Consider the following 19,638-nt stretch of genomic DNA (forward strand, 5'->3'; position numbering starts at 1 on the left):
TTGCTCCACTACTTATCTCAAGGAACTTTTTCCAAGCACATGCTAAAGGATAAGCGCAAGAAGTTAGCCATGAAGGCTTGAAGTACAGCAATTATATCGTCAGGGTGCGAATGGTGTCCTACAAAGATGGGTTTCGCCACATGAGCGAGCTGCGATACTTACCCTAAGGGGCCTACTAGAGGTCATTTTACTGGAGGCGTCACTGCTCGAAAATTATGCAGGATTGTGGTTGCACATACCCATTGTGTTTAGTGTCATGCTTGTCAATGCACATGTCGAATGCTTCCCCTGATTATATGGTGGCGAAACCGAGCTGCGATACTTACCCTAAGGGACCTACTAGAGGTCATTTTACTAGAGGCGTCACTACTCGAAAAGTATTATAGACAAGATTGTTGTTGAATACTCTCTTTAAGGATGCACACACCCATTGTGTTCAGTGTCATGCTTGTCAACGCACATGTCGAATGCTTCCCCTGATTATATGCCTCTACAACCAAGTGAACCAGGGGAAGCTTTTCATCAATAGGGCCTTACCTTTATGGGTCCTTTCAAGAATACAGCTAATTAGAATAAAGTATATCATTGCAGCTACAGATTATGCCACAAAATGGGCTAAAGCTAAAGCTGTCGGGGACAACTTGGCTCGAACTATAGCCAGGTTCCTTTTTGAAAATGTTATATGCAAGTATGGATGCCCAATTGAGCTTGTCAATGATCAAGGAACTCATTGTATGAATGAAGGATTTGAGTTGCTTAACATTTATGGTGGTACACCAAGTGACTACAACATACAATCCACGATGTAATGGACAAGACGAGTCCACTAATAAAACTCTAAAATTGGTGCTTACTAAACCTGCCAATTCAAATCGGCTGGATTGGGATTCAAAGCTTCATGTCGCATTACGGGCGTACAGGACCACTTATAAAGTTACAACAAATCTTACACCATTTCGAATGGCCTTTGGCTTGGACGATGTGGTTCCACTAGAGTTTCTAGTCCGGAGTTCACATTTTGCAGCTGATCATCATCTCAGCGAACTTGAAGCAATCAAGTGACACTTGAAGGAGCTACATCAGCTGGATGAGCTCCACATACGCGATGTGTGGACACATCAATACAAGTGGTCCAAAGATGGAGGAAGGCTTGGCACGACCGGCATATTGTTCAGAAGAATTTGAAGAAGGGGGATGTTGTTGCTACTGTACATCACAATTTCAAAGGAAGCACAGTTCAAGAGCAATCTTGAATTGATCATGGGCACTGAGAGAGGGGGAGTCCCTTCTTTCGTTTCATGGTTGGTAATGCCAGGAGGTTTCAACTAAACAGTAGGGGTTGGATTCCCTCCAGAGCCCCCCATTGGGAAAGCTTCTTCATCACCGCAGACTTGCGTAGAAATTTCTGGAGGAGGCTCTGGAAATCCCTCAGAAATAGAAAGATCACTCTTTTCTTTTGGCTTTCTATTCATGGAAGTGAACCTGTAGAGATCACGATTTGGGGCTGATCCCACTTGTCCTCAATGCCATTCTGCAGAGAAGTCAGTGCGACATTGCCTTTGGGACTGCAGTCAGGCGAGGACTGTTTGGAAAGAGGTTGCTCGGATACTTAGCATCTTTCACACTTCCCCTTTCTTCATGACTTGGGGCTCAGTCGCATGGTTATCTCTTACCGGGCCCTAGGTGTTTTATGAGGGTGAGCCTTCTTCTTGGGCACTCTCGGTCCGCCGGCAGGTGATAGAGCCCTGCTGTCTACAGGATGTACCACTTACTCCCTTCAGAGCTTCTCATGTTTCAGTGGACACCTCTTGGGAGATTTTGGCTAGCATTTCCTCTTGGCACATTTGGAGAGCCAGATGTACTGAGGCCTTGGATGGCACCCAGATACACCCATTACAGGTGTTCACGGGTATTTGGTCTGACACGGTTCACACTTTGATAGCCATATGGGCTAGCATGCAGGGCCCTTCACGGGCAGCCTCTTCTAGAAGGACTATACTTCTTCGAGTTTGGAGCGGTTCTCCCTTTTTCTCGGAGGTTTCTACCGGATTGAGATGGAACTATCAGCCTCAATCCTTTCTTTTTGGCTCTTGAGCTTTTCGTGCATTGCATGATGTATCCCGTATGGAGCTTGCTCTAACGGTTTTTCTTTAATACTTAATAGAAGTCTCTTTTTGCAAAAAAAAAAAAGAGCAATCTTGAATTTAGATGGAAAAGACCATACAAATTGATTAAAGTTCATGACAATGGCACAGTTCAGTTGGCTGACTTGGAGGAACAGTGAGTCCCGAGTTGATCAAAAGAAGCCGATTTAAGCCATATAGAACTGCTACAGCGAGTTTTGGTGATAGTGACCAGCTAAGAGCTCGCAGATACCTAATAGAACGCCACGTGGCAGCGAGTGTCTTAAACACATAGTAACGAAAGTTAATAATAAGACTAACAACGAGTTTGTATCCGGCCAAGGTGTCACATGGGACGTGAAATTTGGCAACGCATCTACATGTAGAAGCATGGAGCATGAAGCTTAATTGTTCTTTAGATCAAACTCAGATTGCCTAAGCTCCCTATTGCTCAACTGTTGTATTCTCCTTCTCGTAGTTACACCCATCCTCACCCCTACCATGGCTTCCACTGCTTCTGGGAGGGAAGAAAGACCAGCCAAGCGACAAAGGCTGGCACTCTAGCTTCAAGGACCACATCCAATCGAGCAGCCTCCTACCACAATCAAAATGTTGAACATAAATGCTCTATTCGATATGGCAAACTTGCCATGGTTTGATGTCTAGAGCGTGGAAGTGGCTGAAGAGTTCCTACACTCATACGAGGGCCACACCCACACCATCGACATTCACAATAGGAGAATCCATTTACATAAATTGCTCTATGCGGAGGTGTTTCGACTCAATGCCACTCGGATCGTCCAAGCGCATCTCCATGGCGAATGCAGCTCATTGTGACAACCAATTCCCCAAAAGACATTTCATCAGTCCTAACGCTACTTGACCACCAAGGCCAACGATGCTGAGAAGCAGCCGATTTTCCATTTCTTGACGGAGTACATCGGCTTGAAGAAGAGCCTGGGATACATTCTGTGCACCTATGTGGCGAAATCGTTGTTGGCCTACGAGGACAAGGTCAAAATCGATTGGCTCAAAGTCTTCACAAAGAATTTCGACAACCAGCTCGAAGGTGTTTGCTTGAAGAATCAAGTCTACTGCAAACTCGGACCACACTTCTGTATGATCCGGCATAGATTGGAGTCCGGAGCAGTGAGATGGCCAGAGACACCACCCCTAGAAGGTTCTACAGCACTATTGCTACTCACAAACACACCAAGTGGATCGGGTGAAGCAGCAACCGGATTGGAAGGAGCAAGCAGATCTGAAGAGGCATACCCTGCAGAAGCACCAGCATCTTCATGCTGCACATCGAGCAGCTCTAAGGAAATGTTTCATAGCTTTCGCAGTAAAAGGCAAGGATAGAGACAATGTGACATTGGAGAGTTCTGATGTACAGACCTGGAAAGTAGAAAAGAGTCACCTGAAATATTTGAGAGCTGTGCACCCAATGCAGAAGTGTGTTTTTCTTTCTCTTACGGAGGTTTCCAATTGACAGAAAGGATTGTTTTACTTGGGGGTAGGCAGAAAGAGACCTGCCTTGATCCACTAAACACATCATGTTGTTTTACTCAGAGCTAACACCCATTTATGTAGATCACATGCATGAGAGACTGAGACGCCATTCTTAATCAGCTCTTGGTGAAATGGAAGATGAAGCCTATCATCTAAAGCAAGAAAATCAATGCAAATCAAGCCTCCATTCAGCTGATAGGTAGGGAAAATGCACCATACAAAACAGAAAGAATCAGCATTAAGCAAATGTTATTAAGACATCTCAGTTAGACAGACTGCTTAGTGAGAGACCTCATTCCAATATCACCTTAGTCGAAAAGAAGTTCTGACAGCATACACAAAATAATGTAACTAGAAAGCAAAACGTGCCATACAAAGGTTGGAAGAATTAGCAAGAATAAGTCCCCAATGTAACACAAACGGTGAAAAATAAGCCATTCTAATATCATAATGATTTTCACCTGGTCGTTATTCTTGATCTCTCTGTCACATTGTGCCAAGTATAGTGGGACATGACAATGCCACAGAAAAAGACAGTGAGGATCCCACTTAGGTAAAGCAACTGCAAAGAGGTACCAAAATCAAAGATAGATTAGCAACTCACCAAATGGCATAACAAGCTTCAATACACAATCAAAAATAATCTGGATTGCTAACCTCAGCAAGCATGTAAGAAAGATAAGCCATAAGAATCATGATAGCAATTTCTCGATCAGTAGAATGCCTGTAGACCAAGTACACAAAATTTGCTAGTTAATGCTAGTTCAACTACTAGGACAACACATGCTGAGGACTCAGGAGTGTAAATAAACTAGTCATTGGCAAGAGTCAATCTCTTTCAATACAGTTCAATTACTCTAAACGACCTGAAACAGCCTTAAAATGACCTGAAATGGTGAAAAAGAAAAACTGAAAATATCATAGTAGTGTTTGAGCGACTATGAAGCCAAATATGTACAATGAGTACAACTTAGATTTTATACATTGGTTTCATTTCCCCCTCTTAGTTGTAGATCATCCTTCGCCTTTGGAAAGAAAACACACAAGATATGTTGAAGGGAAGAGGGAAATATGAATAAAAGAGTTAAGTCCTCCTAGATCAAGACCAGTCGATTAGTCAATGATTGTGTGCTTCCAGATGGCTGAGCCAAAGCTGAACAAGTCACAAGTCATTGTGGACTGTGAAGCTGATCTGTAGAAGAAGCCTGATGTGCACCTGATCATTGAAGCCGCGAAGATCTGGTAGGCTTTGACAAACAAGAGTGTCACCAAACCAAATAAGCGGTAGCAATGCATACGATATGCTGACGTAGAATAATCTCTATTGAATAATGGAGAATAAAAAACTACATAATCAGTGTCAACTGAGGAATCCAGCCACTGCATAACACCAGGGACTCGAGCAGCAAGTATGTTACTTTTGCAGATACGAGACTTTGCTCTGTAGTAATGTCCCATAAACCCGAGAATGTATCATAATGGAAAACTGTGGCAGATTTCATGGGGAAGGCCTGATCACTTGAATGACCTGAATGTCCTAAATGACCTGAATACCTTGAATACTCAAGTATGCAAGCTGAATATAGTCTGCAAAGGAGTAGCTGAACATCTATCGGCATCGGATGTAATTGAATCTATCATAAGCTCGGCAAGGAGCTGATTATCAAAAGGCCTAGCAGCGTGATGGCAAACATGAATGCATGAGCTGTCCCAAGAGCATGTGAGCTACCGAATGCTGAAATGACACAAAGGAATGTTGTCTAGACAAACTTGTAATCCTGGATGACACCACAAATTTGCATCAAGTATTAACTGTGCAAAGCAGTCATGAATGTATGCTAGAATATTGTTGTTCCATAATATACTCTATGGCAGAGATTGATAACATCAGCTGCACTGCGGCAAGATTGAATTGATGCTGAAATGTCATCATGCTAAAGAATGATCTGCTGATCTAAAGTGGTGGTGACAACTTAATCTAAGTGTGATGCAGTACAGCATAGCTGAGCCAATGCTAAGACGTCCTGGTGACTAATCTACTGATCAGAACTGCTGGCAAAAGCTGAATCCGTAACCAATGCATTCCCAAAACCCGTTGAAGATGTGAGAGTCTCATTAGCAGAACTTGCCTACTTGTGTGTGTGTGTGTGTGTGTGTGTGTGTGTGTGTGTGTGTACAGGAGACCAGTGAGTGTGTGTGTGTGTGTGTGTGTGTGAGTGTGTGTAGAGTGTGTGAGAGAGAGGTACGACGTGATACCTTCCGTGCACCCAGCCTCCCCGTACCACCCTGCTCCTTCCCGTACAATTTCGTACTTTTTCGTGAGCCCTTCTTTGTCCGTACAAAATCCCTGTATATCTCTCCTGTTGTTCCGTACAGCTTTTCCCGTACAGCAACCCTTCGTCCGTACAGTACTTTTCGTACATTTCTTCCTGCTGTTTCGTACAGCCTATCCCTTCCATATAGCTTCTCCGTACAGCCTCTGTCGTACTGTTTCTGTACCACGTCTTTCCGTACAGGTCTTTCCGTACAGTACTTTCCGTACGTTCCGTACAGCTTATCCCTTCCGTACAGCTTCTCCGTACAGCCTCTGCCGTACTGCTCTGCATCTTCTCCCTATGTCTTTCCGTACGTTTTCTCTGTTTGCTTTGTCTTTCACTCTATTTCTTCCTTGTCTTGCCATATCTCAATTATGGCTTCAGGTTCCGATGTCTGTACATATGCTAGAAAAGAAAGATCTACAGATGCCAAGCGTCATCCTTCTCAGCCTGCATCACAAGATGACGAGCTTACTATGGAGGCTCAATATGTGTTTGATACACTTAAGGATGACTTTCAGCAGTCACGATAGGAATGGGGCAAACCAGTTCCGGAGATCACATACAAATTGAAATTGCCCTCCCTTGTGAATCCTCTCAGAAAGCCATCTCAAACCGCGGTAATTATTTTCTTTCCAGGAAGAATCCCAGCCGCCAGTGATGTTGCGCAATGGATCAAGTCTATCCTTGGAGGCTGTTTTGTAGAGGGTGTCTATTTTGCCTCCAGAGGATTTTATGAGGTGCATTTATCAGATGCTTTGTGCAAGCAAAGGCTCCTTGAGCTTTCTCCCCTTTTCTACGAGAAGCAGATGGTACATGCCATGCCTTGGTCCCCAAACAAGGACTACCAAAGTCTTATACGCCATCATTGTCCTGTATGGGTTGAGGTTGTTAACTTCCCGGATTATATGCATGAAGAATTGCCTGGCCTGGCTGCTTCATTGGGACAGGTCATTTGTCCTCCACGCCCCATGGGAAATCGTAACAAATTTTGCATCCTCTGGGACACTGACACACCTACCCCTCCTTCTATTGCAGTGGAAGTTGAAGGTGTGCAATTGGGGAAAAAGTTTTTTGACTTAAAATGGGATGTATTTGCAGGCGCTTGCTTTGCCTGCCACAAGTTTGGGCATCTAGCCTCTGAGTGCCCAATGGTACTGCATCAACCCCCTCCTAATGCCTTGCCGCCTCAGACAAGGGAAAAGAATGAAAATTTGCAAGCCAAGGCAGCAAATCGAAATGGAGCAAAGAATGCTAAACCAGTTAATCAGGTGCAATCACTTGTTGGAAAAAGGAAAGAAAAAGAAAAAGAGAAGATGAAGGAATCTGTGGGGACAGATTGGGATGGTTTTCAACAGCCTAAGAAGGTGGTTGTATTGAAGCAACGCCCCTTTCAATCTCGGCAATGGGATGCTTCCTCTCCCTTACCAGGACAAGCTTCCACTTCAGCTCCTGTCCTTCAAAATTGGGTGGGGGTTTTGAAAAAGGGTATTCCCATATGTGATTCTGAAGAAGGGGAGAATGCCATATCTTTTATGGATCATGAAAGCCTGCAACCCATGCAAGCAGAGGATTTGCCTCTCTGATATCTTGTTTCATACTTATACTTTCCTGTATATATCTCTTTCATGCATCAAACACTTAAGTGCTTTACATACAATGTACAGAGCCTCTGCAATGTCTCAAAGTGGAGGCTTTTTTGGAATTATGTACATAAAATGCAGCCAGATATTGTTTGTTTCCAAGAGCATAATCAACACTCTAAGGCTGGTCATCATGATCACTTTGGCGGCTATGATATATATTATGCTGGTACCACTACCTACTCAGGTGTATGCATAATGGTCAGACATGAGCTGGAGCCCCAGTTAGCATTCAATGACAGCAATGGCCGATGGATAGTCATACAATGTAATGTCAATGATGACATTTTTGAGCTTGCATCAGTTTATGCCTCCCAGACCTCTGCCATGAGGGCTTTTCTATGGGATTCTTTAAGCAAATATCCATGAAGATCCAATGCATTTATCTGTGGAGATTTTAACAATTCTCCTCTGATGAGAGATAACACCACTTCAAGATCTCATATGCTTTCATCGGAAAGACAGAAATGGGATAGCATGCTTCTTTCTGTGCAGGCTGAAGATTTATGGCTGCTTCTACAAGGGTCAGTGCCCGGATATACTTTTTATCATAATGCATTTACCACATACTGGGCTAGGCTTGACAGATGGTATTTGTTCTATCCTCAACAATATGCAGATTTTAGCCTTCATCTCCACATAGATTTCTCTTTGGGCTTGTCAGATCATGCCCCATTATGGTTAAATCTGCAATTTGGTATGCCACTGGATGATTTGCCGACTCTCTCCAGCAGATTATTGCATGTTAATCAGGCTTACCTTCGACATCAACATTTCCAGCAAATGATCAGATTTGCAATTCATCCCTTGCTTTTGCATGCTCAGGAGGACATGAATTATGCTTGGGACAGCTTTGTCTCTCGTATACAGAATGTCATTAGGGAGTATGGAAAATGGTACATGGCTACGTGGAGGAAAGAGGTCAAATGGGCAAAAAGGACAGCACAACAGTTGACTGAATTTTCACATTTAAGGCCTCTCTCTGAATCAGAAAATGATTCCCTCTCACAAGCCCGGATCAAACTGACTGATAATGATCAGCGGAAATTGCACAAATGGCAGATTAGAGCAAGAATGAAGCCCCTTATGGATAAGGGCTGCTCATCCAAAGCCTTCTTCCAGGGCCTGCATGCCACTCGAAAAAAAAACTCATGTCTAAGGGTAAGGAAGCTAGATGGCTCTTGGACGCACTCCTTCTCTGATCTCCAAGATGAATGCCAAAATTACTTCCAGACACTGTTCTCTACCCCTGGCTCCCCATCAAATCAAATGACTGATGCGAGGACTGAATTTCTTCAATATGTTTCTGGGATAGTGGAAATGGATGATGCTCTTTTATTTGAGAGACCTTTTACTGACACGGAACTTGATAATGCATTGTCCCACCTCGGCAAATACAAGTCCCCTGGTTGGGATGATCTTACGATGGAATTTTATATTTCTTTTTGGGATGATTTGAAAGATGTTCTCTTACAAATGATCAATGTTGCCTGGCAAGAAAATCAATTGCCACACCTTTGGAAGCATGGTATAATCAAACTTGTACCAAAAAAAAATCTATGTGATCATATGTCAGATTGGAGGCCTATTACTTTGATGCCTGTAGTTTACAAACTCATTGCCAAAATGATTGTGTATAGGCTTCATGGGATACTGAATGCTCGCCTTCATCCTCATCAGTATGGGTTCGTGCCGCAAAGACAAATCTATGACAATATCTCCAATGCATTGATTGCAATTGAATATGCTAAGTACACGAATCAAGATGTGCTCATATTGCAGGTAGATATCACTAAGGCATTTGACACTGTACAATGGGATTTTCTCTCTCAAACCATGACAAAGTTGGGCTTTGGTCCCAAGATAGCAAATGCAATTTATTGGCTTTATTCTGGATCTACTTCCCAGTGCATTCTCGGAAGTCATCTATCTCAGTCATGGATATTGGGTAGATCAGTCAGACAGGGCTGCCCCCTTAGTGCTCTTTTCTATGCCATTGCGACTCATCCCCTACTGATGTATCTTGATCATCTTACAAGCACAGGACAGATGACTGGTCTTAAAATCCCTGGGGCTGCATCTTTTTTGCACAGGCATATGCTGATGATTCCTTCTTTATGCCACAAAACTCTCCTCGAGAAGTCCGCATGCTTATGACCACATTATCATTGTATGGATTAGCAGCGGGATTGCATGTCAACTTTGACAAATCCAAATTGCTTCCCCTGAAACAATATGACTGGCATTCTATTCTCTGGCCTGGTCAGATAGTGCATTCCAAAGATGTAGTTAGGCATTTGGGATATCCTATAGGATGGCATATCACCAGGAAGCAACAGCTAAAATGGATCTTCCAAAGACTTCAACATAAATTGGAATATTGGAAAATTTCTACTTGGCCACTTCATGTCAGGCTCAGAATAGTACAGTTTATTGTAATGTCTTATATTCAGTTCTTTTTGCCTTTGCTCCATTGGTCCTCCAGAGATATCTCAGCATTTATGTCTCAAGCTATGGAGCTGTTATGGAAGACAAAAACTGTTGTGAAAGCATTGAGACTGCTGAAGATGGAAATGGTATGCTCCCCTAGGATGCATGGAGGACTCAATGTTCTAAATATCAGATATCATGTACTTGCAAGGAAGGCGACTATGCTCCATACCTTTTTCCGTCAAAAACAGCCATGGACTTGTATGATAGCATCCATGTGTGTCAACATGAGGACAACTGCTTATGGCCGTTGGACTACTGATCATTGGGAGGTTGTCATTGGGAGATTTGTAGGGAAGATTCCTGGATGCCCTTTCTCTACTGCTCTGATATTGGACTAGAAACAAGTGCTTTCTAAAGTCAAATGGGCTCTTGATAATCATTCGGGGACAAACTCAATGAGGAAAGAAAGTATTCATTGGGGAGTGCCATCTTTGACATTTCACTTGCTTTACAGGAACCAGTTCGGGCATATAATCTCATGAAATTGGGAATTAGATACATCAATGATGTAGTAGATGATCACGGCCATGTCTTATCTTTTTCTCAGGCCACTGCCTCTTATGCTTTGGGAATGCATCACAGATTGATATGGAAGAAAATTGCTGATCTCTTGCATCCTTTTCTACCTATTCCCCCTGTGGCTGACACAGACAGGCTTATGGATTGGCAATTGTACCCCTCTGCTACCTGCTCTCGTCCTATTCCTCTGCCTGTTTTGACCTCCATCAAAGTCTACAAGCTTCTTCAACCTAACCCTTGGATTCATCAATATGCTAATACTCTATGGCATATCAGGCAGCCCCTTTCATGGTGGCAGAAGAATCTCCGACTATTATGGAGGTGTAAAATGCCTTTGAAACAAAGACTTTTTCTTTGGAGATGCATGACCAGCACATTGTCAGTGGGAATCACACTTGCCAAACGTCACATTGCACCACCCACCTGTTTACGGTGTCACGCTCCTTCAGAGACTGTCCCTCATTTGTTTTGGCATTGCCCGTCTACTCGGAACCTCCTTGGGAAAATTTCAGATCGTCTTCGCCTCCATTTCCCAAGTCACATATTTGGGAAACATTTTTGGCTATTTGGCAGATTTAGGAGGCCTTTATCTCAATACTCACTCTTTCTCTCATGGGTGAGATATTGGGCTCTTTGGACAATCTGGGAAGAGCACAATTTGGCATACTTGGGCCGCCAGTTTCAAAAGTCATATGAATCTTTTAGAGCCTCATTGCGGCAATCTTTATATGATGCCTGCCATGAGGGTGATATACATGCATCTTGCATTGAGCTTTTCTTTTTATGCTTCTGATCTGTGGGATACTCTCCATTCTTGGAGACTTTCCCTCTTGTAAAGTTATGACAATATAAATACAATGCACTGGATTTTACCAAAAAAAAGTGTGTGTGTGTGTGAGCCGGTGTGTGTGTGAGGGAGAGAGAGTGTTGGTGTGTGAGCGTCGAGGAGAGCTCAAGAGAGCTGAGGAGCCTGCCAGGATCCGGTGCCTTCCAACCACCGTCGTGCCTTCTGCGGCGTCCCGTACCACCTGTACGGCTGTTTTCGTACAGGCTCCACTCTACCCGCAGCGCTTCGTACAGGCCCGTACCTTTTCCACGTTTCCCTAGGTGTTTGCGCTCTGCTTGCGTGGTGTTTCGTGTGATCCAAGTGAAGTCTACGCCGCTATCTCTTTTCATCCTTCTCAGAAACCCTGTGCAGCCCCGTCCGTACAGCTGTACGGTAGCCGTACAACGTCCGTACGCTTGTACGTTTCCGTACACCTGCGCCAGTCCTCGTTCCCCTCTGTGAAGTCATGTACAAAGCCCGGTACCTTCTTCTTACAGGTTTTTTCGTACACTTGTCCCCTCTGTGCAGCTCCATCCGTATAGTCCCGTACTTCCTGCCGTACAAATCCAGTTTTTTGGGCTCCGCTGTCTTCTCTAACCGTCTTGTGTTCCAGCCAAAATCTTACATTTCCCTCTGCTATCTCCTTCCCAACTATACTCTTCTTATCCTCTCTGGTGGACTTCCTGTGAATATTTCTTTGGGACTGGTTTTTTTGGCTTTCACTACCCTTTTACACGTACTTCATTCTCAAGCTCCCTTTCTTACAAAGTCATGGCAGAGTATTCATATGAAAAAACGTTTCAAAAGGAGCGCTCGGCTCCCTGCAAGAAGCAAAAGCAGGTTGAGGGTCAACATGATCCGATGCATGAGACTCTTGAGGCTCAACTGGTATATGATGTAATGCATCAAGGATTTGCAGATACGAGAAAAGAGTGGAAAGACTCGGTTCCTTCAGTTGGCCTCATGGTTGAGGTCGATCAAATTGTGGATCCGGTCAGAGATTATGCCAAGAATGCAGTCATACCATTTTTTCCAGGCCGGATGCCACCTGCTGCAGAAATAGGCAACTGGCTGACACGCACATTGGCTGGCTCTTTTGTTCGTAAAGTACACTATGCAGCCAGGGGCTTTTTTGAGGTTATCATGGTGGATGAGATCCACAGACAAATGCTTTTGGAACATTCACCTCTCTTTTTTGGGCAGCAAATGGTACATGTCTTGCCATGGTCTCCCACAAGGGACTTTCAGGCTTTAATCCGACACAGATGCACGGTTTGGGTTGAAGTTGTTGATTTCCCCCAATGTATGGCCTCGCTTTTGCCTAAAATTGCAGCATCTTTAGGTAAAGTGGTTTGCCCACCACGGCCAAATGGCAACTCAAACAGATTTTGCATTCTCTGGGATACTGATAATCCCACACCGGACTCTTATTCAGTCACGGTAAATAATGTGAACATGGGAAGTGCTTTTTATAAACTCAAACGGGGTTTATTTGCAGGGGCCTATTTTGAATGCAAAAAGTTTGGACACATGGCTTCACAGTGTCCAATGAATCTACATAAAATGCCTCATGCCACTTTGCCAGTTTCCATGCCTACTAAAGATGTTCCTACTCCAATGGCCAACAAAAATAAAAGCAGTAGACAGCCTGCTGGGAGTCAGGATAAAGGCAAAGCTCCAGTGGCTCCCAATGGGAATCTCACTTCACATTCACCTCCTGTTATTCAATCCTCGACCAAAGGACAGCAACCTTCAACTAATGGCTGGCAAAGTCCAAGAAAAGTTATTTCTGCTCGAAGAATTCCCCCCCCCCCCGCACTTGGAATGGTGCCTCTTCTAGCGGAAATACCCCAGAGATAAATACAGGAATTGGGATTACATGGCTGAAAGCTGGCAGAGATCTGGCGGGGGTACCTGAAGGGCGGCTGAAGACTGGCAGGGGTAGCGGGGGAGGCTGCAAAATGTGGATTGACTATGCCTTTGTGCATTCAGACCATGCACCACTATGGTTGCGGTTATCTTTTCATAACATGCCAAATGATAGATTGCCCCACAGGAGACATCTAATCATAAACAATAGTTATTTGCAACATGCTCATTTCAAGGCAATGGTTACTGAAGCAGCTCATTGTCTTTCCTCTAGCAGCCATCTTCATGTTGATGGTGCCTGGGATTCTTTTATTTCTAAAATGCAAGTGGTGATTAGAGTTTATGGCAAGTCTTACATGAAGGCTCTGAGGGAAACCATTGCTCAGGCCAAATCTACTTGTCAAGACCTCACTAAACTCAGTCATCATCGTTCGTTGTCCTTGCATGAGCAAACAACACTATGCCAGGCCAGACATTGTCTTAAACTAAATGATCACACGAAACTGGCAAAATGGGAGACTAGAGCAAGACAAAGAGCCTTTACAGATAAAGGTTGCTCTTCCAAAGAATTTTTCAAAAGTTTACATCAGAGGAGAATCAAAACAGAAATTTGCAGAGTGCTTATGCCCGATGGATCATGGACTACTTCACGGTCACAGCTTGCTTCTGATTGTGTGCATCATTTCTCTCAGCAATTTGGCTCTGCAGCTCCTCCCTCGCAACAGATTTTGCTTGCACGAAATTTACTGTTGCAACATGTTTCTCCTATCATTTCCCCTCCTCAAGCTTTGGAATTGGAGGAACCCTTTACTGAGAGGGAACTGTCAGATGCGATCAAATCATGTGGCAGATGGAAATCCCCTGGATGGGATGGTTTAACAGTCGAGTTTTTTCTAGCCTACTGGCCTATTTTGAAGCATTCATTGCTATATATGGTGAATGCTGCGTGGCAAAATCAGAAAATGCCGGACACATGGAAGAGAGGTCTTGTTAAACTCCTTCCCAAAAAACAAATTTGTGAGTCTTTGGCAGATTGGAGACCTATCACTCTTATGCCCGTAGTTTACAAAGTCACCACCAAAATGATTGTCGATCGGCTAAAGGGGATTTTACATGATGGGTTGCATCCTGCTCAATATGGCTTTGTCCCGCGCAGGCACATCACTGATAACATTGCTAATGCCTACATTGGAATTGAATATGCCAAATACACACAGCAGGATGTTTTGTTATTGCAAGTTGATATTGCCAAAGCTTTTGATACTGTTCAATGCGATTTTATTTCATCGACTATGCAAGCATTGGGTTTTGGCACAAAAATGCAGCAACTCATCACTTGGCTATATCAAGATAGTGAAGCTGCGTGCATACTCTCAGGAGACATTTCTCCATCCTCGACTCTTGCTTGCTCTGTCAGGCAAGGATGTCCCCTGAGTGCTTTACTTTTTGCCATCGCCACTCATCCACTGCTTCAATATCTGGATCACCTCTTGGACACTGACCAGTTGCACGGTTTGGAGATTCTTGGCAGTCGCAGCATGATTGCTCAAGCATATGCTGATGATTCATTCTTTACTTCAAAAAATACTCGGGCTGATCTGTCCATGATTATGCATGCTCTTTCCACATATAGTTTGGCTGCTGGCCTTCGGGTAAATTTTCAAACATCAAAATTGCTGCCGTTACATGCACAGGAATGGCACAACCTTTTGTGGCCTAGGGAAATTGTCCCCGCTTCTCAATTTATTCGACATCTTGGTTATCCTCTAGGCTGGGGACTCACCCGTTCACAACATACTGATTGGGTGCTAGTAAAGTTAACGGCAAAACTTGAATATTGGAAGCTTGCAACTTGGCCATTACATGTTCGTCTGCGAATCACACAATCCATTTTGATAGCATACATACAATTTTATCTGCCTCTCACTATGTTCACTAAGGCAGATTTGGTTTCATTTATGTCAGCTATCATGGAAATTTTCTGGCGTTCAAAACATGACAAGAAAAGTCTCAGATTACTCTCTATGCATCGTCTCTGTTCTCCCAAGATGCACGGGGGTCTGAACATTCTCAATATTCAAATGCATTTACTTGCTCACAGAGGGAAAATGATGATACAGTTTATGCAAGGAGATCAGCCTTGGGCTTTCATGATCCGCTCTCTCTTATTACATCTTCATACATCTGCCTTTGGGCATTGGCAGCTTACTCAGTGGGATTTTTTATTTGGCTCTATCCAAGGCAAGATCAGAGGATGCCCTTTTGTCTCTCGTCTGCTTCTTGATTGAAAACACATTCTATCCCATTTAGAATGGCATGGCAGGGACTCTCTCTCGGTCAACTCTTTGAGGGTAGAGAATATTTTTTGGTCTAAAGTATTCCACCCCCCTTTGGCCATACAAGAACCCCGACGTTCTTATTTTCTCTCCTTCAAAGGCATTTCATCCGTGGCGGATGTACTTCAGGATGATGGCACAATTTTATCTTTTTCTATGGCTCCTCGCAAATATGGCTTGGGAGCTCATTATCGTCCTTTATGGCATAGAATTTCAGCAATGCTCCAACCGTACTTGCTGGTACCTCATTTGGAACTTCAGAATCGGCTTGAGGATTGGATTTTACGCTCTCCTTCCTTATACGCTCGTCCTCTGAAGCTCTCCAATATCACGGTGTCATCACTGTATAAAGTGTTATTACCTCCGCCTTGGATTTCCCACAAAGCAAATACTGTTTGGCATATGGATCGCCCAATGAAGTGGTGGAGAAAAAGGCTGCGTCTCCTTTGGCATTACAAAGTCCCTCTTCGACAACAGCTTTTCCTATGGCGAGTTCTCCTTGGCATTTTTCCATCTAGATAGTTACTCGCACACAGACATATTGCTTCAGCTGTTTGTCACAGATGCCAGCACTCTACTGAATCAGTGTTTCATATCTTTTGGTCCTGTCCAAATACTTCTGATCTCATTGCTCTTATCAGACAGAGGCTTCGACAACGATTTCCTACTATTACTTTTGGCAGATTTTTCTGGTTGTTTGGCTTTCATCCACAGAGACAGGGTTTTGATTTATTTTTTGTATGGGTGCGCTATTGGACCCTATGGACTTTAAGGATGGACAGAAATCATAGAGTCTTTGGTGATCCACTATTTTCATCTTTTCTTTTTTTCAAACGATCTCTGCAACAATCATTCTATGATTGTTTTCAGACTCGTTTGATTGATCAGGATGTATATACAGCTTATACTGAGATCTTCAGTTGAGTAGTAGCTACTTCATTTTTTGAAGTAACTATGAATGTAATTATTCTATAGCAATAAAAGATTTCTTCCCATAAAAAAGTGTGTGTGTGTGTGAGTGTGTGTGTATACACACAGTGTGTGTGTGTGAGTGTGAGAGTGAGTGTGGGAAGAAAAGAAAGAGCCATGGAGAGCCCTGCTGCTCTTCCCCCCCCTGCCCGTACCCCTGTGTGCCCGTTCATCCCTCTGCAATCTCCGCCTCCTTTTCTAGATTCTTTGTCTCAGTCACACTGGTAAACGTCGCTATATAGCGACGATTAACAGAACTTAAAAAAAAGTATTAGTAGGGCTAAACAGGGCCATAGCAAGCCCTGTTTTGCCCCACTAATGTTTTTTTTAATAATTACAAAAAAAAAGTTTTTAATTACAAAATTTCCCTTGCGAAAAGGGTGATACAAAATCGCTCAAATGAAATGATCGAGCAACAAAAGCATATACATGTCGAACATATACAACATTGTTTGTTACAAAATGACCCTTTCGAAAAGGGTGATACAAAATCGCTCAAACGAGCGGATATACAAAATGACATACATAGCAAAGTATATGCAAACTGCTACTACTACTACTCATTTGAATCGTCCTCGTCCTCGTCCTCGTCCTCGTCCTCATCTTGTTGGCCTAATCCTTGGTCCTCGTGAGCTGCACGTGCAGGTTTGGTTGTCCATACAAGTTTCTTCACCATCCGTACTTGCTGCTTGCACCCTCGTTTTGCCTCGCACTCCCTTCGCTGCTGTCCGTACCTGCTCTGCAATAGCCGCCTCAATTACCTGTACCTTCTGCCTTTGCCGTACGGCCAACCGTACAGCCTGTACAGCCTGTACGGACGGATGTGCAGCTTTTGCCTGCTGCAGCTGCTGTTCCATTTTCGAATGTACCCTCTTCTTTTGTTCCCCCTTTGATGTCATTACAGCATGTACCTGCTCAGCCTTTCAAGTCTGTACAATTCCAGCAGCAGCCCCCTTTATCCTCGCCTTTTCCTGATGTATCTTCTTCCTTTCTCCCTGCTATGTCGACAAACGGGTCCTTTGTATTCTATGCTTCTACTCCTTCCGTGCCTAATCCTCCTGCCCGTGTTTTTATTCGCCGGAAGTGTGGTGGTCTGCTTGCTTCGCATTTATTCAAATCTGCAAACATCGATGTGGCGGATGGTCCTTCCTCCTCCCTCCAGTTGGATCTTCTTCGACAATTGTGTGCTGCCTCTGTCACAGATGTTCCCTCCTCGGGTTCTCCTATGGTTTGCTCTTTGGATTCTGCCCTCTTAGTCTCTGGTCTTCGACAGGCTCAGCAATTTGAGATCTGTCTCTATTTTATGGGCAGGATTCTCTCTGCAGCTCAGCTCCGTCGTTGGACTGAAGTTGCAATAGGCCCAGATCTTGTTTCTTCCTTTCTTTTTCTGGGCAAAGGTTTTTATTATGCTCGGTGTTCTTCAACTGAGGTGGTGGAGAGCCTTGTCAGCCATGCTGGTGTTCCTGGGGCTGGTTTCTTTGCTTATGTGATGCCCTGGGATCCACTTTTTGATCCGGCTGCTTCTCTTCTCAGTCACTGTCCAGTTTGGATTACTCTAAAAGCGCTGCCTGTTCCTCTTCTTCCGCATCTTCCTATCCTTGCAGCGCTTTTGGGGAGGCCTCTGCATGTTCCGAGACAGGAATTTCAGCAAGCCACTCAAGATGTTCGCATCTGTATTTTATGGGATATAATGCAGCCGGTGCCTTCTTCTCTGGATCTTGTTTTGGGATTTGTTCATCCTTTGCGCATCCGGCTGCAGTTTACATCTTTTCCTACAGCTTGTTATCGGTGCCATCAGGTTGGTCATTTTGCACGGGCTTGCCCTTCTGCTTCCAGGACCACTCCTCTTGCTCCTTCCTTAGCTGTCAAGATTCCTCTACCTTCTCCTCCGGCCTCTGCTATGGCTTCACTGGATAAGCCTTCTTTTACTGCTCCAAAGCACTACTGGAGGAAGGTAGATAAATCCAAGAATGATCCTTTTGTTCCTAAAGCAGTTCAAGATCCCTCTCCTATTGAGCGCCATCAGCCTCTTTCTCCTCAGGATATGGATGTGTCTCTTGAAGCAGGGATTATACAAGATGTTCCTGCTACCTCTCAGGGTGATACCCTGACTGAAGCTGACATGATAAGCCATGATTTATCCGATGCAGCTCTTTCATCATACGCTTCTTCTTCAAAGAGTACAGATGTTGATCCAATTCATATGTCCGTGAAGACTGTGCCAGAGTCTCTTTCTGTTCAGGATGCAGCTATTTCTTTTTCTCTAGAGTCTTTTCATCCTATGTTGCAACAGGTTTTTGACCCTGTGATTCAAAAATGCAAGCTCCCAATTATATTAAGAAGAATCACAAGGGCAAAAAACAGATGGTTTTCATTAACGGTGCAATTTCTTCACTGCATCAATTTTTACAAAGCAACAATCTGCAACTGGAGGATGTTGTGTTTGATCCTCCTCCAATTTGATATTGTAACTTTTTACTTAGCTGCCTCATAAGTTTTCCTCTGAGGCTTTACTTATAAATTTTTTCTCTGTACTTATTGGTGGATATTTACCTCTTTTCGAGGGGTTTCCCACACATGAATAAAAGATTTCACTATTGAAAAAAAGTGTGTGTGTGTGGTGTGTGGTGTGGTAGGAGGTTCGAGATGGAGCTTCTCCTCTCTAGTTGTCCGCCTGCAGCCCCGTTGGCTCAGTCGTTTGCTACCACCATATATCGCTCTGTTGTTCCGTCTATTGATCCGTCCACTGTTTCGTCTACTCTTCCATCTGCTTTTTCTCCTTCGTTTCCTTTGGACTCTCAAACGGTTGCTTCCGCCTTAATTTGCTCTAGCTATTCCGTCTGATAATCCGTCTGTTGCTCCGTCTGTTGTTCCGTCTACTGCTCCATCTGTTATTCCGTCTATTGTTCCATTTGTTGCTCCGTCTGTTGTTCCGTGTACTGCTCTGTCTGGTGGAGCTCCTTTTATTTTTACATCTCCCGCTGCCCTTCTCCCGCTCCTTTAATCTTTTAGATTCCCTTCAGCTTGACAAAT

At 43.8% G+C, this 19,638-nt stretch overlaps 1 protein-coding gene across 2 annotated transcripts in view; it reads right to left on the bottom strand.

The window, feature by feature from the left end:
- LOC147902330 (sodium/hydrogen exchanger 1-like) overlaps positions 1-19,638 on the bottom strand; it is a 95,647-nt gene that overhangs the window by 42,864 nt on the left and 33,145 nt on the right. For both annotated transcript variants that reach the window (XR_015540867.1, XM_087373407.1), the window contains exons 8-9: positions 4,293-4,359; positions 4,097-4,197 (exon numbers count right to left, since the gene is read on the bottom strand). Coding sequence is in view for 1 of the 2 variants with exons in the window: in XM_087373407.1 (XP_087229533.1) it covers positions 4,097-4,197; positions 4,293-4,359 (168 nt within the window). In the remaining variant the exon portion in view is untranslated. The remainder of the gene's footprint in view (positions 1-4,096; positions 4,198-4,292; positions 4,360-19,638) is intronic.

The sequence above is a fragment of the Dipteris shenzhenensis genome, chromosome 4 (assembly GCF_047967505.1).
Source record: "Dipteris shenzhenensis isolate YYH24624 ecotype China chromosome 4, Dip_SZ_1.0, whole genome shotgun sequence".
Taxonomy (NCBI): domain Eukaryota; kingdom Viridiplantae; phylum Streptophyta; class Polypodiopsida; order Gleicheniales; family Dipteridaceae; genus Dipteris; species Dipteris shenzhenensis.